The following is a 24,370-nucleotide window of genomic DNA, read 5'->3' as shown; positions in this document are numbered from 1 at the left end:
GCCAGGAGACTGGATTTGTTTGGCAGAAAGGTTTATTCCTCGGCGAGTTTCCAGCTCAGGGTGGCCAACCATCAAGCCCTACTGAGCCAGTATGACTTCAACCTATGGGGTCTCTACCAAAGTTTGAACCTCTCCTCCCGGAGCGGGACAAAAAGGAGTTCAGGGCTCTGGTAGAGGAAGGAGCGGCAGCGGCTAAAGCAGCCCTCCAGGCGGCATCGGACGTGGCTGACATGGCAGCCTACTCGATGGCCTCTGCCATATCCATGCGCAGGGCATCGTGGCTTCTCCTGTCCGGACTATCTGCAGAGTCCCAGTTCTTGATGCAGGACCTTCCCTTCAACGGGAAAGCATTGTTCGCGGACCAAACTGATGTCCGCCTGCATGGGATGACAGACTCCCGCACCACCCTGCAAACCTTGGGCCTGTACGGCCCTCTGGCGAAGGACAAGCCCAGGCTGCAGGCTTCGGCTCACCCTGCTAGGAGCAGATATGAGCCCCCGCCCAAGAGACCAAGGGAACAGAGGCGTAGGTCAACGTCAGTCCTGCTCGGCCCCACAGCCAGGCCCCTCGAAGGGCAAAAGGCAGGGAAAGAGGTGATTTCGACTCTTTGTGGGGGTCCACCGGGCCTGTTGCCAGGGAAGCCCCCCAGTTAATAAACTTTGTGTTCTGTAACTGTTTATCTGCCTTCTGTGTGGAGTGGTCCTGTATAATGTCTGACCAGTGGGTCCTCAACACTATCTCCAAGGGCTACATGTTGCAGTTCACCTCACACACACACACTCCTGCCCCAGATGAGCCTTGGGGACCTGGAGCACGCCTGCCTCCTAGACCAGGAGGTGGCATGCCTCCTCCGCCTGGGGGCAGTGGAAAAGATACTGGTAGAATTCCAGGGAAAGGGTTTCTACTCCCGGTATTTCCTGATCCCGAAGGTGAAAGCGGGGCTCAGACCCATCCTAGACCTACAGGATCTCAACAGTTTTATGGTCTGCTACAGGTTCCAGATGGTATCCCTGGCCTCTATCGTTCCCTTGCTGGACCTGGGGGATTGGTTTGTGGCCCTGAACCTCCAGGACGTGTATTTCCATATCCATATATTCGAGGGACACAGGCACTTCCTCCAATTCCTGGTAGGGGGGACCATTACCAGTTCACGGTCCTCCCATTTGGCCTTTCCACAGACCCCAAGGTTTTCACCAAATGCATGGTGGTGGTAGCAGCATACCTCTGGAGGAGAGGGGTGCAGATCTTCCCATACCTGGACAATTGGCTTCTCAAGGGCGCCTCCCGGTCCCACGTGCAGGCCCAGATGGGACTTCTCCCATCCACATGGGCAGATCTTGGCCTAGTGGTGAATGAGACCAAGTCTACGTTCAGCACATAGAATTCATAGGGGCGCTACTGGACTCATTAGAGGCCACAGCCTCTCTTCCCTGAGACAGGTTCAAGACCCTCAAAGGTCTCATTGCCTCGGTTACGGCCTTCCCCGTGACGATGGTGAGGGCGTGCCTTCAAATTCTTGGGCACATGGTGGCATGCACATACATGGTTCGCCACGCCAAGCTCAGAATGAGGCCCCTCCAGCTCTGGCTGGCTTCCTAGTATTCTCAGGCCTGGGATGGGCTGGACAAGGTTGTCATGATACCGTCCCAGGTAGTTGCTGCCCTTCAATGGTGGTCCCTCCCATCCAATATGCTGTAAGGGGTCCCCTTCCGAGAAATCTTCCCCTCACTAGACCTGGTGTCGGATGCCTCAGACCTGGGCTGGGAGGCCCATATAGGGAACGTTCAAACACAAGGGAGATGGTCGGTCTCAGAATTATCCCTACATATAAATGTCAGGGAGCTCAGGGCAATACGGTTGGCTTGTGTAGCTTTCAGCGGGCACCTTCGCAGGAAGGTGGTCATTGTCCTCATGGACAATATGGCTGCGATGTATTACATCAACAGACAGGGAGGAACGCGCTCCTCGGCCCTATGCCTGGAAGCCCTGAACCTGTGGGAGTTCTGTGTAGCCCACAATATCTCCCTCGAGCCTTCCACCTACCCAGCATCTGCAGTGTGCGAGCCAATCACCTCAGCAGGGCTTTTTCCCACCAGTACGAGTGGTCACTCCACTGGGAGGTCATCCTACAGCAGTTCCGGGAGTGGGGAGTTCCCCGGGTTGACTTCTTTGCAACTGACCAGAACCGATGCTGCCCCCAGTTCTGCTCCAAGGGAGGGGCGGGAAGGGGAGCTATCTCAGACACTTTCCTCCTTCAGTGGTCGGGCCAGCTTTTCTATGCCTTCCCACCTTTCCCCCTAATAGGCAAGGTCCTGCAAAAAGTAAAAGCTGATAGCATGCGGGTCATCCTCATAGCCCCGGATTGGGCCCGTCAACACTGGTACGGGACCCTCCTGCAACTCCTAGCGGCTCCCCCGTGGAGGCTGCCGCTTTGCCCGGATCTCCTCTCCCAGGAAGAGGGATGCCTCCTCCACCCCAACCTGGCCGTGCTTCACCTGACAGCGTGGTTGCTCCGTGGTTAGATGAGGAGGATGTCAAATGAGTTCTGTTGGAAAATAGAAAGCCATCCACAAATGGTCCAGGTTCTCTAAGTGGGTGAGGGAGTGGGGAACTTCCCCATCGTCCACATCACTCCAACTTATTCTCGATTACCTCCTGTCCCTTAGGACTCAAGGGCTAGCTCCCGCCTCTGTTAGGGTGCATTTGGCGGCCGTATCAGCCTTCCACTGTCGGTACAGGGCCACACGGTCTTTTCCCACAATATGACCTCCCGCTTTCTAAAGGGCCTGGATTGTTCATTCCCATATGCTAGCCCCCCGCGTGCCACAATGGGATCTAAACCTAGTGTTATCCCGCCGCACAGGCCCTCCCTTTGAGCCCTTGGCCACATGTTCCTGGTCTCACCTGTTATGGAAGGTAGCATTCCTTGTTGCTATCACATCAGCCCGATGTGTGTCAGAGCTTAGGGCCTTGACCTCGGATCCCCCATATACGGTCTTCCACAAGGATAAGGTCCAGCTTCGCCCACACCTCGCTCTTCTCCTGAAGGTGGCCTCTGTCTTTCATATGGATCAGGACATTTTCCTACCAGTACTCTGTCCTAAGCCCCATTCCTCCAGTGAGGATGTGTGTAGGGCTCTGGCTTTTTACCTGGACCAAACCAGGCCTGGACCGAACCAGGCTGTTCCGGAAATCCTCGCAGCTGTTCGTTGCGATAGCCGAGCAGATGAGGGGACAACCAATTTCCACCCAGCGCACGTGTTATGACCTGGCAGGGGTTCCCCCGCCGCCTATGGTTAAGGCATATTCTATGAGAGCTCAGGCCTCGTCGACCGCCTATGTAGCTCACATCCCTATCCAGGACATATGTAGAGCTGCCACGTGGTCCTCCATCGTCTCCCAAGCACAGGATGACACAGGGTTTGGTAGGGCGGTACTGCGTTCCAGAAACCCTTTAACTCCTACCCACCTCCATCAGATATAGCTTAGAGTCACCTACTGTAGAATACACATGAGCAATCACTTGAAGAAAGGACAGTTACCTGTTCTGTAACTGGCGTTCTTCGAGATGTGTTGCTCAGGTGTATTCCACATCCCGCCCTCCTTCCCCTCTATCGGAGTTGTCTGGCAAGAAGGAACCGAGGGTGGGGGGGAGTGTACAGCTCCCCTTATAGTGTGATATAGAGGCGCCACTCCCAGGGTTGCAGCGGCGCTCCCCCCTACGAGTACTGCTAAGGGAAAAACTTCCGGCACCGGTGCACATAGCGAGCACGCACACCTACTGCGGAATACACCTGAGCAACACATCTCGAAGAATGCCAGTTACGGAACAGATAACTGTCCTGTTGTATGGGTTCATAACTGGCAGTTCTTATTAGGGGATGTTGAAGTAGAAACTTGTATTGTCATGCACTAGAAATGGAGGAGGCAGGAAGTAATTAACAACTTTATTGTATTTATTTGTTTCCCATTATAAAGATAACCCAGCCAGTGGTGTAGGCGCATCCAACTAGACTATACCTGGTGAGCTGAAGCTTGCAGAGAAATCATATGGAAAAGCAGAACAGGTTACCAGCTAGTCAGAGTTTAAAGGGGTCAAGAGAGGTCTTCACATTTATGCCAGGGAGGCAAATTGAGGCCACCAATAAAATGACAGAGATTAAATTAATGGTGAGTCTACAATGGCTGAGACACTGAACTACTTTAAAAAAAAATCTGCCATAGATGAAGACTAGAAACTTGTATTTTATGTGGTGAATAAGGGTGTGACCTAGTTGGAGGGACTTGTCGAGGAGTGATACGGTCTGAGTGATGGGCCAGAAAGATGGGGACAAAGATGGGTGTTAAGAGAGTGGGGTAGGTGTTGGAGAGGCCAGAGAAGAGGAGCTTACAGTACTCAGGATGGGAGATGGTGAAGGCCTGGGGAAGAGTTTTGCCTGTGTGGGTGTAGAGAAGAGGCTGGCTCTTGAAAATGTTATGGAGGAGGATGCAGCAAGAATTGTGTATGGTTTGGACATATAGTCTAGACATAATTGGTAGCATTGTCCTGAAGGACAGGTCTGGAGAAGGGTTCACTCAGCACCAGCCATCAGAGAAGAGAGGAGGAGGTAGTTATTCCACCACAACTTGGCAAATCATTATTAATAAACAAAAATTTATAAGAAGGAAACAGTTTTCTTCTTCTCTGCTTTGTCTTTTTCTGCTCTGAAAATGCGAGGGGCTGTTTCTTTATTTGTTAAAAGAACACAGCACCCATTGCAGATATTTACAGATCATCAACAGGCAATTCAATGCTGTTTGCAAAGTTTTTAAAGTAGTGCATCAGAGCCCAGTGTATATTTATTGGGGGTAGTGGTTGTTGTCATAAGATTAAATATTAAGAGATTTACTCTGTAAAATACATTGGACAGAATGCATACTTTGGTTCAACAAGACATGTCCATATTTTATCCAATTACTCATGTCAGTTAGTCTGCTGTGTAGGCCTTTGTTTGGCTGTAGATCGGTGATGGGATGTCTCTTAGAGCAGCCTTTGTATTACTGAGTGTACTAACAGTCTAGCTCTTATTTGGAACTGGTAGTCAGATGGCTAGTTGCTTTGATTTCCAGGGCATGTATCAAGGGAGGCCTAACTCAAATTAAAAAGCTGTTAAGTATGTTGTTTTGGCAGCACCATTTGACAAGTTTTTGAACATTTAATTTCAGTGATATATTAGTTGCATGGTTCTCTAGGGGCTATTGCATGCTCTTAAATGTCAGTAACCTTAATATATCTCAGCTTTCTTTCTGGGCTGTTTCCCATCCTACCTTCTCTGCAGATGAGGTCAGGCATGGCATTTTGAAATACCAGTGTACTTTGTGGTAGAACAGGGTAAATCTGTGTTAATTTCAAGAAAGGTAGGCTACTAAGAGGTTTGCATGCATTAACAAAGCATTTCAAGGAAGCAGAGTATCAAATTAACGTGTTTCGTGTTAAAATATTAAGGTATTTAAATGTGTTATTTCAATCCCTGTTGAAGCATGGAAACAAGGATATAATATCACTTATTTAAAACACAGCTTCCGCTCTTGCCTTCTCCTTCCTTTCACAGAGAACTTTTAAAGACTACACAGCATGAGTGAAAATATACTAAAATAAGTAGATTTCAGTAATCATAACAGGAATGCTTCTTTCTTCTTGGAGCAGTGTCTTTCTCTGGTGCTCCACTTCAGGTGCACATGCGCCTCTTGAGTCCCCTGATCAAAGTTTTCTAGCTAGTACTGCCCATTCGGCCCACGCATGTGCCTTGTGCCTCCTCTACTGCCTTGGCCCCAGATGAAACATTAGCATATCTACCCCCTAGAGCATACTTAGCTTTTTCTCTTCACCTTTTTTCTAGAAAAGGGTACATCCACACTACCCGCCGGATTGGCGGGTAGCGATCGATCTGTTGGGGATCAATTTATCATGTCTTGTCTAGACATGATAAATCGATCCCTGCCGTGCTCCCTGTCGACTCCGGAACTCCACCAGGGTAAGAGGCGGAAGCGGAGTTGATGGGGGAGCCGTGGCTGTCGATCCCGCGCCGTGAGGACGGGAGATAAGTCGAAATAAGATACATCAACTTCAGCTACGCTATTCTCGTAGCTGAAGTTGCGTATCTTACATTGGAACCCCCCCAATGTAGACCAGCCCAAAGTTACTTAGCTTAGATAAGTTGTTAGTGTTAATATAGTTGGTTTTAGATGAGGGGACTGACAGGAGATTCGTCTTCTCCTGATGTGGTTTGCCTGGTTCACCAGCCTTCAAATGTTGCCTCTCTTGCCGGGAGGCTATACCAATGAGCAACGGACACTCCAAGTGTGCCCGTTGTATGGGGGAGTTGCACATCTCCCAGAAGTGCTCCTTTTTGTTTAGCCCTTAAGTCAAGGGCTGAGAAGAACAGGGAGATAAAGCTCAGGCTGTTGGCAATGGAATGTTCCCTGCAACTACCCTCTGAGCCACGTCAGGAGACACCCCCTCTCCTCCTCCACACAGACATCTGTCCCCGGACAGATCAGTGCCCTGTCACCTCAGAGCAGCTTCTCCTAAGAAAGGGAAGCCTTTGGAGCACATTGGGAAGACTGCCAAGAACAGGAGTATGGACTCTATCTAAAGAGCCAGATCCAAAAAAGACCAGGTCTGTGTTAATGTCCTCTGTCTCAGTGGGTACCGTTGAGGCCAGGGGTTCTTCCTCCAGTTCCAGCAGGCTTGTGAAGCCCCAGAGCTCCAAGAAGAGTAAGCATGGCTTTGCTAAGGTGCTTGTACCAAAATAGTACCAGGCTAGAATCAGGAAATGGGAGTCAGGCTGAGATTGGAGACTGGAGATCAGGAGACAAGGTGAAATCTGGAGTCACAGCAGGCTGAATTCTGTGTTTGCCCAGACAGCTTCCTGGGGCAACCCCTGGAGTTAAATAGGGTGCTTGGCCAATTTATAGGGCCACCGGGTATTTTTGCGTTGTCTCCCTTGCATAGGCACCAACTCTGTGGGTGCTCCTATGGGGAGAAAAAGTGTATGCTCAGCACTCTTGAGCAGCCCTGCTGATCTGCTCCTCCCCCTCTCTCCCAGCCCTCCCCCCCACCGCAATCAGCTGTTCAGCTGTGAGCAGGGAGCACTGGGGGGAGGGGAAGGAGTGGGGGCACGAAGAGGTGGGGGAGGGGCAGGAATTGGTGAGAAAGGGGCAGAATGGGGTGAGAGTGGAGCAGGGACCGAGAAGAGGCAGGGCAGAGGTGGAGAGCGGGGAGGGGTGGGAAGAGGTGGGGGCATGGTTGGAATTTGGGGGAAGAGGTGGAGTGGGGCATGGTCTGGGGCAGAGTGGGGGTCCAGCATTCCCAGGGAAATCTCAAAGTCAGCACCTCTGCTCCCTTGGGTGGTACTTCCTGCAGCGCTTACTCTCCACAGTGCTCCCTGGCTGTAACTGTGCATAGCCTCCTGGTGGCACTGGGAACACCTCAATCTGGTTCTCAAGCACCTCACTAGACCTCCATTTGAACCAATGGCTACCTACTCCCTGCTTCATTTATCTATGAAGATGGCCTTCCTAGTTGCCATCATGTCTACCTGTAAGGTTGTGGAGATTGGAGCCTTGATGGTAAATCTCTCCCCCTGCACCCCCCACATTCTTTTGCAGTAAGTTCTCTTTACATCCACATCCAAGGTTCCTACCCAGATTACTTTGGATTTTTATGTTAACCAACGAGTCCATCTACCACTACTTTTTTTTTCTGAAACTCAGTTCCCAGCAGGAATCCTATTTCGATACCTTGGACATTAGCATGGCCTTAGCCTTCTACCTGGATAAAACTAAGCACTTTAGAAGATCACCTAGGGCTGGTCTACACTAAAGGGAAAAATCGATATAAGATATGCAACTTCAGCTACGTGAATAACGTAGCTGAAGTCGAAGTATCTTATATCGATAACTTACCCGTCCTCACGGCGCGGGATCGATGTCCGGGGCTCTCCATGTCGATGCCGCCACCGCCGTTCGGGGCGGTGGAGTTACGGAATCGATAGAAGCGCGTTCGGGGATCGATATATCGCGTCTAGATGAGACGCGATATATCGATCCCTGAAAAATCGATCGCTACCCGCCGATACGGCGGGTAGTGTAGACGTAGCCCTAGACCCTATATATCCTTCGCAGATAGATGTCAGGGGGCTCCCAGTTCTGCTGACTTTTGAAATGGACATTGGGTTGTATCTCTACCCGGGGGGGCAGGGGAAGAGTGCATTCAACCAGATTGCAAGTGACATGCATTGCATTTTTGAAGAATGTTCCAGTGTTTAAGATACATAAAGCCGCTATGTGGTTTTCAATCCATATATTTTCACAGCATTATGCCCAGCTCCATGCCGTTGGTACTGTCTTCAGTCCTCCTGTTCTCAGGCTCCCTCCTCCTTCTAGGGATGCCATAGGGACACTACTTGAAGAAGAAGGAAATGTTACTCACCCTGTGCAGTAACTGTGTTCTTTGGTATGTGTGTCCTTATGGGTGCTCCACTACCTGCCCTTCTTCCCCTCTGCTTTGGTTGTTGCCTAGGGAATGACTGAATAAAGATGGAACTGAGTACAGTTCACCTGCATATCCCTATATATACTTGGTGTCTGCCACAAGGGCAAATGGCACTGGTTGAACAGGGCACTGGTTGAAAAGGCACTGCTTGCTAGAAATCTCTGATTAAAAGCTTGAGAGGCTCATGCGCACCAGAAGTGGAGCACCCACAGGGATATGCATCTCAAAGGGTGAGTCACATTTCTTTCTATTGTTTTCTTACATACTACTTATGAAGAAATGAAAGGAGTGCACGGCTAGAACCAGAGCCAGCAAAGCCTTAAGTGCATAAGGCTTTGTGTGACTGTGGTCTGTGCAGTGAAATCTAGTGAGAAAGGATAGCTTTGTGGTTCAGTGAGTAGCTTTAAACTCTGGAGATTTGTGTTCAATTGTTGACTCTATCCCAGACTTCTTGCATAAACTTAAGCAAGTCACTTAATCTCTCTGTGTTTTGCTGGCCCATCTGTAAAATGGGTCTAATAATACTTAATTTACGTTGCTCTTGGTCTTGTGTATTTAGCTCTTTGAGGCAGGGACAGTCTTAGTTGGGACTCTAAATTTTTTTTTGTTTCTATTACCGTGTATATTACATTATATCCTAGTCTTCCATTATGTAATTGCATTTCTATGTTTGACTTTCAGACACTGAATGCCTCACACAGTCACACAGTGGGACTGGAACCTGAAAATGCTGAGCATCCACAAGTCCCACTGACTTCTAGGACAGTTAGAAGTGCTTATAAGAGCAGCTGCTATTGCCCTCGATGTTAATTGTAGCTGAAAGATTAGCTGAACCTCAGCAGAACTACCCCAAGGTTCAGATTTTTTTAAAAATACATCCTACAACCTTTTCCTGGAAAGGCAAAATATAGTTTTAATTGAGGATGCCTCTAGACAAGAGAGATGACTATCAAATTCATTACCAGTTAAGGGCCTGATCACCCACAGGTGCTGAAAGGTGCTGATCACCCACAGTTCCAATTGACTTTTATGACAGTTGTAGGTGCTGAGCAATAGAAGTCAATGGAAATCTATTTTAAAGTGCTTGGTATGAACAAGTGTGCCCTGTGCAACTTACCTATAATTTTCATACTAAGTGGAAAATTCACAAAATGGTGATAATATGCATATAATAAAACATCTGAACCTCACTTATCCCCAATCCCTTCTATGCCAAAGGGTCCTGTTCCCCATTGGGGTTAAGTGAGGTTTGAATAATCAACCACCTGGCTTCATTGAGGATGCCTGACTCAGAACAGCTCTGGCCTTGTACCACTTCTTCCCCAGGTACCCTGTTTCAGCTTCTCCCTGAGCTAGCACTTACCTTTCCGCAAACACACACACTTGGATAGTCATTATTTAGAGTATGTATATTGCATTAGCACTAAAAGTGTGCTAGAAGCTTTGTAAAGACCCAGTCCTGGCCCCAAAGTCTAAAGCCATATGCCTGGGTTTACTTATGGAAGCAGACAGGATCATTTGGGCATAAGCAGATACTTGAAGATTTGGCCCAATAAGTGTAATGGAATCATAACCCTTCTTCACTTGCCCAGATATGTACCTTAACATAAGAGCAGCAAAGAGTCCTGTGGCACCTACATGACGTATTCGTCGGATGCATGTATTCACCCACGAAAGCTCATGCTCCAATACGTCTGTTAGTCTATAAGGTGCCACAGAACTCTTTGCTGCTTTTACAGGTCCAGACTAACACGGCTACCCCTCTGATACTTAACATAAGAGTTTGTTCCAAATTCTGCCTTCTCTTACATCCAAACAAATTCAGAGGTCATGTAGGAGCCTATTATTAATAAATAACCAGTGCAAAATATTTCACTTTTGGTCGGTCCCATTTTGGGGCAATATTCTTCCAGACAGGCATGCTGAGAACCTTTATAGATGCACTCCAGTTTTGCCAGTCTCAGAACACCGAAGCAGGTGGGTTTTGATGAACATGCCATTCTGTTTTACTACTACTTCTCTTAATCTCCATGTGCATGGATGTATTCCTTCCTTGTTTTATTTTTAGGGTAAGACAAGTAGTGAAAGTAGACACATTTTGCCAGATGGCCGTTATGGATTGTTACATGTCATTGCAGAATTTTGTTCCAAAGCAGTCAGTTCCTTTCCAGTACACTTTGAGCTACTCGTTTATCCAGAAAGTTTTGTGAACTGGAAAAGGGGGGGAAACTATCAAGATACCACCTGAATTTCAGGTTAGTTGAGTGGTCTGTGCTGTAATCTTCTACTTATTCATGTAGATAGCTTATCAGAAGTCCTGGAATGAATCTCAGTTCTGATTTAAGGGAATTAATGCCGTCTAAATCTAAGGGAATTAATGTCATCTAGCACAGCACAATCTGGCAAGGTAGATTAAAAGGAATGAGAGACAGTTTGGAAGCTGAGAGGAAAAGTTTTTAAAAAAAAAATACAAAATCCCTCAAGAAATCAGTGACCATCTCAAGTTGTAACTTCTATAGCTAATATACTGTATGCATCAAGAAATATTCTCTGGAGCCACAAAAAGATGGGGGAGGGTGGGCAGGAAAGATGCATGTTATAAAAGCATGCATTTATTATTGGGCATAATTTGAAATTAAATACATCTATCTTACAATGAAGAGCCTTATTTGGGTGTTAGACTATGCCCACAGCTAACATATTAAACTATAGTGCAGTATAATTTATCTGTATCTACCATAGATATATATTACTAAGAATGTGATTAAAAAACTTTTCTGGAATTGGGAGGTAGATAAGATGATGATGATGATAAAAAATTGTTCCACCTTTGGGTATGAGTTATTCATTGACAACCCTAACTGAATAGTACAGCATTAGTACATGGAATATATGTACAGTATGTAGGGTTTAATAAAAAATCCAGTTTGTATTGTGATATATTTTATTGACTGACAAATAATGTATAATTAAATACAAAATCAACATTTGTGGAAGCTTAACCCCATCCTGCGAGTATTTATTCATGTACTTAACTTTACTTTTCTGAGTAGCCCCATTAGCTTCAATTAAAAACTCAGTCCTGTTTCATAGTTATAAGGAGTTAAGATTATGGGACTTGTTCCTCCTCTCAACCCAGGAATGTGGCGGAAGGAATAAAACGCATGGCCAGTGAAAATGTGAGAACAGCACCTTGAGGCCATGGGTGACCAAGTATGAGTTATAGCAGCCTCCAGATTTCTCTAATTTATGATGAAGCTGGCCCTACCCTCAGCTATCTAGTATCAAGTGAACCCCAGCCCTTATCCTGTACTGCCTGGTTTGACCAGATAATCTGGGCCTGTGTGTTCAATCTAGAAAAAAAATTGGTCTTTCCTGACTTTTGAGAGGTTAACTGAGAAACCTGAATTAATATTGATTTTGCATTTAAGTGTATATTACTTGTCAAAGAATACAACCTCCATCATATTTTTCAAATTAGTTGTCATATGATTTTGCTTCTTTTATTGCCCTGCTCTGACATAAAAACTGTTACTGTGATTGGGATAAAATTTTGGAAGAAAAACTTGGATACCAGTTCTGAGCCCCGAGTGAAATTACACACTCGCAAGTTATAAACACCTCAAATGGAGTTGCCAGAGAAGCCCTGAGAGAATCTTTGTTAGAGTTGCAGTGTCTGGACTCCTTAGAAGAATGCATTAATAGCCCTGATCTTCTATCGGGATTCTCAAACATGGATCTCTGCATCTGTTTGGAGTCCCACTGATGTTAGCAAGACCTCCTATATGGACATAGGGCTCTGCTCTAGTAGATTCCAATGCACAATAGGGTCTACATATGTGAAAACATATTTGTATAAGTTAAACACAGTATATTTAATAATTGAGTCATCTTTTTAGCTATTTTTCACACTCTGAGGCAATTCAGATAAATTGGTAAGTAGAAAAATTAACATCCGTTTAAAAAAAAAAAACCGAAGTCATTTTATAAGTAAACAAAAAGAGCTACAGCAGGGTGTGCAGTTATGGAGAAATTACACCTCTCATGTGACTAAAGGTCCTTGGCTTTGCATTTTTCCTCCAATGCACCTGAGGCATGTAAATGATGTTCTGCGCATACACAGACACACACTTGTAAGAGATGAAGATAGAGAATATTCTCATTAGTATTTTACACCATTAACATTTATAAAAGTGAGAATTTGACTCAAATTAAGTTTAGAGATGCCTTTATAATTATACTTTAACATCTCATTTACAAGATAGATTAGTAATATGGTCTGTATTTTCTGTTTCCAGTACAGTTGAGTCCCATGAGTGCTAAAGTACTGTTTTACATTGCTGTGCAACTGAGGGTTTAATAAATCTATCCAATGAGATTTTCATGCAGAAAGTCATTGGGATTAAGTGTTTTTTATGGCCCAGTCAACTTTTCTCTGCTTTCAGTTTTTTGAAACTCAACAGCTGCTAGCTCTTCTAAATGTTTTTGTTAACATATGAAGATCAACCACAGTAACTTTCTAAAAAAAAACCCCCCAAAAGACAACTTTCAAACTACTCATCAAGCCTGATCCTAAAAGGTGCTCAACACCAGGCAGGATCAAGCCCTTAAAGTGAAAGGTGACCAAAAGCCATATGCTCTTTTTCCGATCAGCTATAATCCAGCCAGATGTATAAAAGGGATAAATATAAGTCACTCCCACAGAGTGCAGAGGTCTGAAAAAATAGTGTATAAAAATCCTTATGTTAATAGTAAAGCCTTTGGGTATCAATTATATTTTGTTTGTGAGTGCATGTGCCTGCTTCAGCTGTAAAACAGCTTTGTCTTAAGTTTTATGGAAAGGTATGTAGAGTAGTTTTGAGACTTCATTTGACTAAAAGTGATGTGGAAAGGAATTAAGGTTGTTTGTACAGATGGGCCTAGAATTTAAATACTCAGACTGGCTGTTTGTGGGTATTGCCATAATACCCTTCAGTAATCTGGGTATTGTACCTGAATAAAAATTGGTTCAAGTGTGTGATGATTCAATGTAATACATAAAGGTTCTGAGTTTTCTCTGACTTAAACTGATGTAAATCAGGAGTATCTCCATTGAATTTTGTTGAGGCATGTCAAGTTAAAACTGATGTAAATGAGAAGAATCAGGTTCAAAATATCTATGTACAAGATAGATATGAGTGTACCTGAGGATAAATACGTTATGGAACTATAGGCCCACGTTCTGCTCTCAATTATCCTGGTGTAGAAGCAGCGTAACTCCACTGAAGTCAACGAAGTTATACAAATGTCAAAGTGGAGTAGGTGATATCAGAGTGAAGCCCTTATTCAACACTTTGAAATGGCCAGAGCTAAAGGATCTGGCTCATATTCAGAAATGCCATTGGCATCTATGGCTGTTTTACAGGCAGAGCAGTTGCAGCTTTGGGGTCTTCATCCTGCACAGAGAAGACTCGTATTTGATTTAGTGGCCTACACTTGCAGCATATTGGTAGAGCAGTTAACTATGAGTTGTCAGGTTCCAAGAGTAACCTATTAGGACAAGTTATGAGGTGATCTCAATGTTGGATGTACATTACATGCAGATAACCAGCATAAGATAACATTAAGGTAGTGTAACTTACCGACTGAAGGGGTGAAAAGATGGGGTTGTAACAGAGGAAAAGCAACCCACAGCAGGGAGTAAGCAGGTGTAAGATAAGTGGGAAGAAGGGGCTTTTCTTATACCTTCTTATTTCTTCCTAGTAGTTGCATGTCCTACTACAACCCTGTCCTTCAACCTCAAAAACCGCCACCACAGTTTGCACCAGTTTACCCCTTTGGTTGAAGTCTCTGCAAAGCAGCTGAGTATTGAAAGCATCATAGAGACTGACTTATCCTCCCAACCTAATGGTGGCCTATCCAGTTGGGGCAGTGGGGAAGCTTGCACAGCTGATGCATATGATGTAGCAGATAAAGAAAAGATTTCAGTCTCCCAGGCTTTAAATCTAGCATCTCTCATGAGCATTAAATTCTCACACACACAAAAATCAATTTGATGTTTTTGTTTATGATCTCTATTTATTCATTCATTCATTTTAGCTTATAAAAATGGAAAATACTTCTTTCTCTGTCTGAAAACATTTGGCACATGTTCTAAACTCTAAGTGTTGAATTAGGCAACTTTCCAGAAACTCCCTTCCAGCACATCTAAATCGAGATTACAGCTGTCCTTTTGGAAAGGCATACATAACTCAGCATGTGGGAAACTGACTAACATTTTCTCTTCTCCTTTTCAGAGTGTCTCCTCTGCAGAAGTCTGAAATAGTAGACATGGTAAAGAAACATGTAAATGCCATCACATTAGCCATCGGAGATGGTGCCAATGACGTGGGAATGATCCAGACCGCGCATGTGGGAGTCGGGATCAGTGGGAACGAGGGCATGCAGGCAACCAACTCTTCTGATTACTCCATAGCACAGGTCAGAGGCACTAAAAAGCAGCTGCTATGTTCTGTTGACAGAGGTATCAGCTGTGTGGCAGCATAAGCGCTTCATTGCTGGCTTTCAAGCCGAGAGAATCTTTGTTCATATCCTCTTTGAGACTGCCATCTAAAACTGATACCTTGGGTGTATTAGGGATCATTTCAGTTTTGATCTTGTTGTACCCTTTAGGGCAATGATCAACCCTTTCCTAAAGGCTTAGGTTTCTTCTTGCCAGCTGTGGAACATTCAAACTGTTCAGTAATCAGGGAGAGGCGCCATTCGTGACAGTTACATTTAATGCCCTTCTAATTATAATTTATCTTCCTCAGTGTGCTCTTGTCACTGACACCTGTTGGTGAACTATATTAATGCCCAGAACAAGAGGAGGAGGATGGGACATTTTTATTTTGAAGTCTCTTTACCATGTTTTTCTTAAACTACTAAAGAATCAGTTATTCAAATACTAAAGAGCTGGTCAATATTTTGAGATAATTCAGGCAGTGACAGTGACTAGGGTGCATGCTCCCAACTTATCCCATCAAATTCAGCACTGATTACTTTATCTGTAGGCGGCAGTGGGAAGAAGCCATGCAAATTGCGCAAGCTCTTTGTTTAATTGAACAAATCAAAATATAAACATATTAAAAGCAGCACAAGAAAGAAAAGAGACTTTTGCTGATGTACATGTACTATGAATGTTATTTATTTACAGTTAAGGTATCATATATGTTCACTTATCACTTGTGATAAGAAAATAGTATAAGAAGTTTAGATTCAAATCTAGAATGGGGTAATGACCAAAAGTCGTTAGTCTGCTGGCTCTTTGGTAGCCTGTGAGAAATGAGTTGGGATTTCATGCCACAAGCATGTAGGCAGCCATCAGACGAACTCACTATCAAATCTTCCTTTACGATTGATACTAATTGGCACCCTTATTGGAAATTTCAGCAGAGAGCTGAAGGATTGGAAGAGCAGAAAGGCAACCTCCCCTTTTACTCCTCGAGGCAGTTGTTCCCAAACAGGTTGACCCATTGACAGAGCAATAAAGGAAACTTGCACTGCTACCATGGTGTGTGTGTTCTGTGGTCAGGCAGAGGGCCTCTGTATTCATGGGTGGTCATCTGAGAATTTTCACAAGCACTAAATGCACTTCTAAAATTTCAGGTTAAAAACCTCATCAAATATTAGTTCAGTAATAGACAGTAGTATACTGCAAGAACACTTACACAGTATGACACCAAAAATGTAATACACCAGGACAACCTTCAGCTGCCTTGATCACAATGGTTACACTGTCCAGTAGTGGTCTCTACATTACTAATCTTCATACCTTCTACCATATATCACTTTTGAGGCACAATTCATTTAAAAAATCTGTATTTACAGAGACTTCATAAGATTCAATTTATTTATTAAAATAACAGTGTAAAAAATAAGTAGGTAATCAGAGTTTTGTCCATAGATGGCCTATCACATTTTATTAACGCCTTTGGCATTTATTCTAATAACTTTAAACCTGATGAAGTTGTTTGATATTCATGTGTCACTTTCAAGTGGCTTTTGGGTTAATATAAGAATGGTGAAAATGGGTTGTGCTCAGTTTAGCTGTGGTTTGGGGATTATTGACCATAGCAATAGAGATAATGTTATAGTTAGGGCTGTCAAGCGATTAAAAAAATTAATTGTGATTAAGCATGTGATTAAACAACAATAAAATACCATTTATTTTAAAGATTTTTGGGTGTTTACTACATTTTCAAATATATTAATTTCAATTGCAACACAGAATGCAAAGTGTACAGTGCTCACTTTATATTTATTTTTTTATTACAAATATTTGCACTGTAGAAAAACAAAAGTTTTTTTCACCTCATGCAAGTACTGTAGTGCAATCTCTCTGTCATGAAAGTTGAACTTACAAATGTAGAATTATGTACAAAAAAACCCTGCAATCAAAAATCATAGACTGTCAGGGACCTCAGGAGGTCATCTAGTCCAACCCCTTGCTCAACGCAGGACCGATCCCCAACTAAATCCCCAAATGGCCCCCTCAAGGGTTGAGCTCACAACCCTGGCTTTAGCAGGCCAATGTTCAAACCACTGAGCTATCCCTCCCATACATAAAACAATGTAAAACTTTAGAGCCTACATGTCCACTCAGTCCTACTTCTTGGTCAGCCAGTCACTCCAACAAACAAGATTGGTTGCAATTTGAAGGAGATAATGCTGCCTGCTTCTTGTTTACAATGTCACCTGAAAGTGAAAACAGGCATTCGCATGGCACTGTTGTAGCTGGCATTGCAAGATATTTACGAGCCAGATGCATTAAAGATTCATATGTCCCTTCATGCTTCAACCACTTATTCAAGGGGACATGCTTCTATGCTGATGATGGGTTCAGCTTAATAACTATCCAAAGCAGTGCGGACTGACGCATGTTAATTTTCATCTTCTGAGTCAGATGCCACCAGCAGAAGGTTGATTTTTATTTTTGGGTGGTTTGGGTGCTGTAGTTTCCGCATCAGAGTGTTACTCTTTTAAGACTTCTAAAAGCATACTCCACACCTCGTCCCTCTCAGATTTTGGAAGGAATTTCAGATTCTTAAACCTTGGGTCGAGTGCTGTAGCCATTTTTAGAAATCTCACAGTGGTACCTTCTTTGTGTTTTGTCAAATCTGCTGTGAAAGTGTTCTTAAAACGAAACATGTGCTGGGTCATCACCCAAAACTGTATAACATGAAATATATGCAGAATGTGGGTAAAATAGAGCAGGAGACATACAAGTCTCCTCCCAAGGAGTACAGTCACAAATTTAATTGACGCATTATTTTTTTTAATGTGCATCATCAGCATGAAAGCATGTCCTTTGGAATGGTGGCCAGAGCATGAAGGGGCATACAAATGTTTAGCATATCTGGCATGTAAATACCATGCAACAGTGCCATGTGAATGCCTGTTCTCACTTTCAGGTGACATTGTAAATAAGAAGCTGGCAGCAGTATCTCCAGTCAATGTAAACAAACTTGTTTGTCTTAGCAATTGGCAGAATAAGAAATAGGACCGAGTGGACTTGTAGGCTTTAAAGTTTTACATTGTTTTGTTTTTGAATGCAGTTATATAATAAAAAAATATGCATTGCTAAGTTACGCTTTTACGCTAAAGAGATTGCACTTCAGTACTTGTATGAGGTGAATTGAAAAATACTATTTCTTTTGTTTATCATTTTTAGAGTGCATATATTTGTAATCAGAAATAATAATATAAAGTGAGCATTGTGCACTTTGTATTCTGTGTTGTAATTGAAATCAATATTGAAAATGTAGAAAAGCATCCAAAAATATTTACTGTATATACTCATTCATAAGCCGAATTTTTTTAGTAAAAAAGGGAAGCACCAGAGAAGGGGGTTGGCTTATGAATGGCTGTAGAGAGAGAGAGGTGGGACACAGCCCCCAACAGAGGGAGCAAGGGGAGGCAGCACATCCAGCAGAGCCAGAAGGGAAGAGGTGGGGCCAGAGTGTCTCTGCTTCTGGCCATGCTGCTCTCCCCCCAGCCTCCAAAGCAGCTGCAGGCAGCTGCAGCTCTGGGGCTGGCAGGCTGCAGCCGTGCTACTCGGCCCTGCCCCCCAGAGCAGGCTGTGGCCATGCCGCCTAGCCTGCCGGAGCACACTGCTGCCATGCTGCCTGGCCCAGCCCACTGGAACATGCTGCGGACGCACCGCCCGGTCTGGCACACAAGAGCAAGGTGCGGCCGCGCTGCCCAGCCTGCTGGAGCACCTCCAGACAGGTCAGAGACATCCTCCCCTGGCCCTCCCCAGATAAGGTGGGAAGGGATGGGATGGGGAGAGTGTGGGGGTCCTGGGCTAGGGATGGGGTCATGTGGGGGGTGGTCACAGGGGTTACTCCCCTGACTCCCAGCTTCTCCCCCCCCCCAAAAAAAATTTCCCCACCAGTTGCTGTCCCAGCCTGCCAGGGTAAGCAGCTGGTGTGCCGGGACACTTTGTTTACTTAGGGTTACCTCCGTGCCTGTGGACCCTCCGGGTAAACAAACCAACTCTGCCTGCCAGCGGCTTATGCTGATGGCCCAGGAGCCAAAGTTTGCTGACCCCTGAATTACAGGGTTGGCTTATGAACGGGTTATAAAAATTTTCCATTTTACTTCTCCATCTTGGGGGAGGTCAGCTTATAAATGAACTGGCTTATGATCGAGTATATACGGTAATAAATTTCAATTGGTATTCTATTGTTATAAGTGCGATTAATTTTTTTGAGTTAATCGCATGAGTTAACTGTGATTAATTGACAACCCTAGGTATAGTTAATGCTTTTATTTAAGTTGCTGGCAACAATAACATGCAGTTTTAATTTTGGAAACAAAATTTAAAATAACATGGAACTGTTTGTTTTAGATGGGAGAAGAGTGTTTTTATTACCTGAAAGATTACAGTATAGTGCTGTGTTATCGTGAATCAAATCTGTGTTGTGTGCTGATTAGTAAAATAAGACAGAGTTATTTGCAATAGGAGAAATACTATTCTAAAATAACATTAAATAGTTTTCAAAAGGAAAACTTTGGCTTCATATGGTATATTGTTACCATATATTTCTGCATTGAGGAAGAACTTTAGTGGAAATTATATGCATGCCTTGAAGAGAGAACGTTCTTCTGAGTAATTTAAGTAGACCACTGTAATGTAGTATCTTATACCCAAATGATACTTCCAATCCAGTGATTCCAGAAGTGGACACGTGGAAAAATAAAGCTCTATATAAAGACTCACTAAGGATTCCACGAGGAATCATATAATGAACTAAACAAATAAAAAGGAAGTTTGCCTCTGACCCAGAGCCCCAAAGAATAACTTCCATTCATACAGAGAGGATGTTTGAATCATCTTTTTTTTTAAATGTTATTGTCCCCACGATTCATTTTCAAAGAATTCCTAAACCAAAATACTGAGGTTCTTTACGTGGTTCTAAAATTTAATAAAGCTTTTTATTGAGAAGATACTTTATATCCAGAGGAGTAATCTGGAGTGTCTTGGGACCATTGCTTTTTTGAATCCTTTAAAGGGGAAAAGTGCTCAGGGAAATTCTTCCTTTAAAATAAATGTTGAGTTTGTGGTTCAGTTTTGTTCCTAGGAAAGCCTGGGTTGTATTCTAGATGTTTTCTTTTTCCTATATTTCACCAGTTGTATTAAATAATGAGTACTGGTACTCTAAAAACACCTTTTTATTTGGTAGTGCACCTCTCATTTTTAGATCAGGACTGGATATCTTTCTAGAAGATATGTTATAGCTCAAGCAGAAGCTGTGGTTTGATGCACAAATTGCTGGAAGAAGTTCTATGGCCTGTGTTATGCAGGAGGTCAGAGTAGATGATCATAATGGTTCCTTTTGGTCTTACAATTTATAAATCTCCTGGCACCCACGTATGCTCTGTATCTCACTTATTATTAGACCCCCCATCTTCCTGCAAACACTTACTCATGTAAGTAACTAAATGCATGTCAGTAGCTCCACTGAGCTCTGTTAAAATAAAATATGGCTGTTTTATTTAATTCCTTGCCACTGCTCAGTGGGACAACTCACATGTATTTAAAGTATCTGAACCTTATTCTTTCAGAGTGGCATCATTTCCTCAGCTGTTTTAGGTAGCACTTTTGCATTTTCTTGAGCAATTACAAACCCCGTGAGTAGCATGATAGTAACTAAATTATTGTTAAAATCGTATGTGTTTACCATTTGTGCAGTTTTTCCTCTATGGGTCATTCTACAGTATATCAATAAAATACATGCCAGCCTTGCTGGAGTTCACACTATATGCCTCACTGTCAAAGGATGAATCTTGGGAAGCACTGAAGTTGTGGCAGGACTGAAGAGAGAGAGTAGGTTGGTAGGTAGTTAATGGGTTAGTACATTTATTAGCCATTCACTTTTGGTTATCTACTTTCCAATCCTGATGCAGGCTGGATAGAGACTGAATCCAAACTGAATTATAATGTGGCTTGCTTTGTTTTCTATTATTTTGCTGAAATACCACCAGAGAGCCTGTTCTTGTGGTATTTGCAGCAAATGCATTAAGTCCTGGAGATCTTGGGAGAGAGGCTATAGATCATGAAATTTCTAGCTCATGTTTGGAGATCCCAGAGTTTCAAATGGGCTTTGGATGAATAATAAATTTGAATTAGAATTTGAAACTTGAACTCCAAACCTTTTGAGGTGGCATATCACTACCCCAGAAGTGGAAACCAGGAGTTTGGCATCCTTTTGGTTCCCCAAAACCACCACACAAAATGGTGAAATTCATTCTCTTCTCATGGGAGGCCTGAGGTTGAACTGAAAGGAATGTTAAAAGTCACAGGTGGGTTCCTTGACAGAGCCTGTGTGACAGACACATTTCCTGCCCACAATGTGGGCTTGATCTTGCTCTCATTGAAGGCAATGTGAGAAATCCCATTGAATTAAATAGGAGTAGAACTGAGTCATCTTTGTGGTTCAAACCAGTATTAGGCACCAATTTCCATAAACATTAGATTCATTTATTAATTGGGTTTATTTAAGGGGAAAAAAGGAATATACTACTTGTTTTAGATGCTTGTATTGTGACCATATTTTTTATTATCGAGTGAACTGTACATGTTAATAAAAATGTATTTGTTCCCATCTTCTTTCAAAAGCTGGTAATATTCTTTTTTCTTTTAAGCACTCTACCTGAGTCTCCATTTTAGCCCAGAATATTTCTAATTACCATATTGCTCCTTTTAAAACACAGAGAAGAGCCTTGTACCACACACTTATTATTAAACCCTCAAACACAGTCATCTTCTCTTGCCATGAAATAAGAGTTCACATTTATATTTAATCCAGTAGGCCCTATTATGTTAACCTTGCCTCATTTTTCTATCAGGATAGTTATAATAATTGAATGCTTCTTCCTGTTTAAAGCAAATGAAGACCAAATGTATGGAATCATGTTTAAAAGATTTATTCTCAAAAAGGACTGTTTTGCTGTGACTTTTTTTTAACATTTTGTTTGTGGGTAATAATCTGTCAAAATTACTCTCATGGAAAGGAAGTTCTTGGAATGGATTTAATAGCTGATCTAAATTTCATTTACTTTATGTAGAGAGTTGTAAAATGTGAGGCTATTTTACTTATGTCCATTTTTCTTTTTCTAGTTTTCTTACTTGGAGAAACTATTATTAGTCCATGGAGCCTGGAGTTACAATCGAGTGACCAAATGCATATTGTATTGCTTCTACAAGAATGTGGTCTTGTATATTATTGAGGTAAGAACAGTCAAGAGGATGGACTTTGGCAAACAGTAACAATTGCAATTAGTAAATTAAAATTAAATTATTAACATTTAATTTTGAAGCAAAAAGAAATGCTCTTTGCCTGACATGTATTCATTTTGTGGAGTTCGCTGCCAAAATATGTCACATAGCGAAGCTGGATTTTAAAAGAGGTTGGATACATTTATGACCTTTAATACTATGTGTAGTTATGCCTGTTAAGATTTGGGAGAAATCAAATATCATGTTTCAAACTGATTGTAGCAATGGTCAGGAAGAATCATTCCCTAATGGACGTTATTGCACATTTGGCCGTGTACATCATGAGGACACCAGATTTGATGGATCAATCATCTGATCTGGTATGGCAAATTCCGTGTTGCTGAACCAGTGCTCAAAATCATTTAAAAAAAATAGTTGAAGGTTTTTTTTCATTCTTTCCAATAAATAGATTTTAAGAGGGAGGGATAATAAACAACAAAATGAGAACCTTGTAATTAGCCAGCCACTTAGAATAGATTACAGGAGACAGTAGGTCAGAAATGTTTTACTGTTCAATAAATCATACCATGGTCGGTGTATATATCTGATTCCCTCAGGGTCTGATAATCTTTATGCATGTATTATTCTCATGGAGAACAGAAGTTCTCAGCAAACATGTTCCATTTTTTTCTTATGTATCTGAATGACCTCTACTTTTGGAGTTTATCATTTCCAATACAGTTCAAAGTCTATTTACTACATGTGGTCAGCTGCCATAGTATTGAAGAGTCAAAGTATCATTTCCAACTGCTTCTATGTCAGTAGTGCATTCAGCCCATCAGTACCATAGTACTGTACTCTCTTTTGGTGTGAGAGTAGTATAGCTAAGAATGATATACAGCAATTTCAGTTTTGCAGAATAGTATGGAGAGACACTAGTTTCTCCTAAAACAATGAGGAGTCCTTGTGGCACCTTAGTGCAGGGGTGGGCAAACTACAGTCCACGGGCCAGATTCGGCCCCTCAGGGCTTTGGATCCGGACCATGGGATTGCCCCCCCGTGGCGCCGCGGGCCTGGCGCCGCTCTCAGAAGCGGCCCCCGGCCGGGGGGGTGTGTGTGTAGAGGGCTATGTGTGCGTTGCCCTTAACTCCAGGCACCGCCTCCCACAGCTTCTATTCGCCAGGAATGGGGGACCACAGCCAATGGGAGCTTCGGGGGAGGTACCTGGAGGCGTGGCAAGGACAGTGCACGTGGAGCACCCTACCCCCCAACTCCCTGCCCTAAGCCCCCTGCCTGCACCTCGCACTCCTCCTGCACTCCAACTCCCTGCTCTGAGCCCCCTCGTACACCCTGCACCCCTCCTGCACCCCAGTCCCCTGCCCTGAGCTCCCTGCACCCCTGTGCACCCCAACCCCTTACCCTGAGCCCTTTCCTGCACACCACACACACACCCCCACACACCCCACACGCCCTCCCACACCCCAACCCATTGCCCTGGCCCCACATACAATTTCCCCACCCAGATGTGGCCCTCGGCTCAAAAAGTTTGCCCACCCCTGCCTTAGAGACTAACAAATTTATTTGGGCTAAGGTTATAAATTCTCCTTCATTATAAGAGAGATTCTGATTGTCCTCTGTCTTTGCCAAAACTTAAATCCATGTATCTGATATTTCACAGGCATGATCTTATCATAGTGTAGAAATTTTCATAAAGTTTTCAGACAAGGCATTTAGGAGATGGGAGGGTTCTAGCATGACCTGATCTCACTCACTGAATATTTTTCTAGCCAGTTTTTTGGCTCATATTTACAAAGCCATTTTCAATAAGAGGATCTAATTGTTGCTGGAGATGAGAATAATTGTATTCATTAGTGCTGAATAATTAGTATGAATAATTAATGGGGCATTGCCAATTTTTTTTTTAAATAGGCATTTTTTTCTCTCTTTGTTTGGAATACCCTTAGCAGCTTCACAATTACTTTTCTTTCTCTAGGAGTTCTATTTCCATTTCATAGACTTTTTAAAAAAAAATACTGTGTTTCTTATAGATTATTGTATAACATGACTCTGCTTCAATAATTACTTGTTACAAC

The 24,370-nt window shown here is 43.3% G+C and overlaps 1 protein-coding gene across 5 annotated transcripts in view; it reads left to right on the top strand.

Annotated features, from left to right (window-relative positions):
• Positions 1 to 24,370, top strand: part of ATP8A2 (ATPase phospholipid transporting 8A2) — a 541,088-nt gene that overhangs the window by 308,922 nt on the left and 207,796 nt on the right. For all 5 annotated transcript variants that reach the window (XM_039520497.1, XM_039520502.1, XM_039520500.1 and 2 more), the window contains 2 exons: positions 14,812 to 14,995; positions 22,179 to 22,289. In XM_039520497.1, coding sequence (XP_039376431.1) covers positions 14,812 to 14,995; positions 22,179 to 22,289 — 295 coding nt within the window. The remainder of the gene's footprint in view (positions 1 to 14,811; positions 14,996 to 22,178; positions 22,290 to 24,370) is intronic.

Source organism: Mauremys reevesii, linkage group 1 (assembly GCF_016161935.1).
Source record: "Mauremys reevesii isolate NIE-2019 linkage group 1, ASM1616193v1, whole genome shotgun sequence".
Classification (NCBI taxonomy): Eukaryota; Metazoa; Chordata; order Testudines; family Geoemydidae; genus Mauremys; species Mauremys reevesii.
This window is presented reverse-complemented; position numbering and strand designations above follow the sequence as displayed.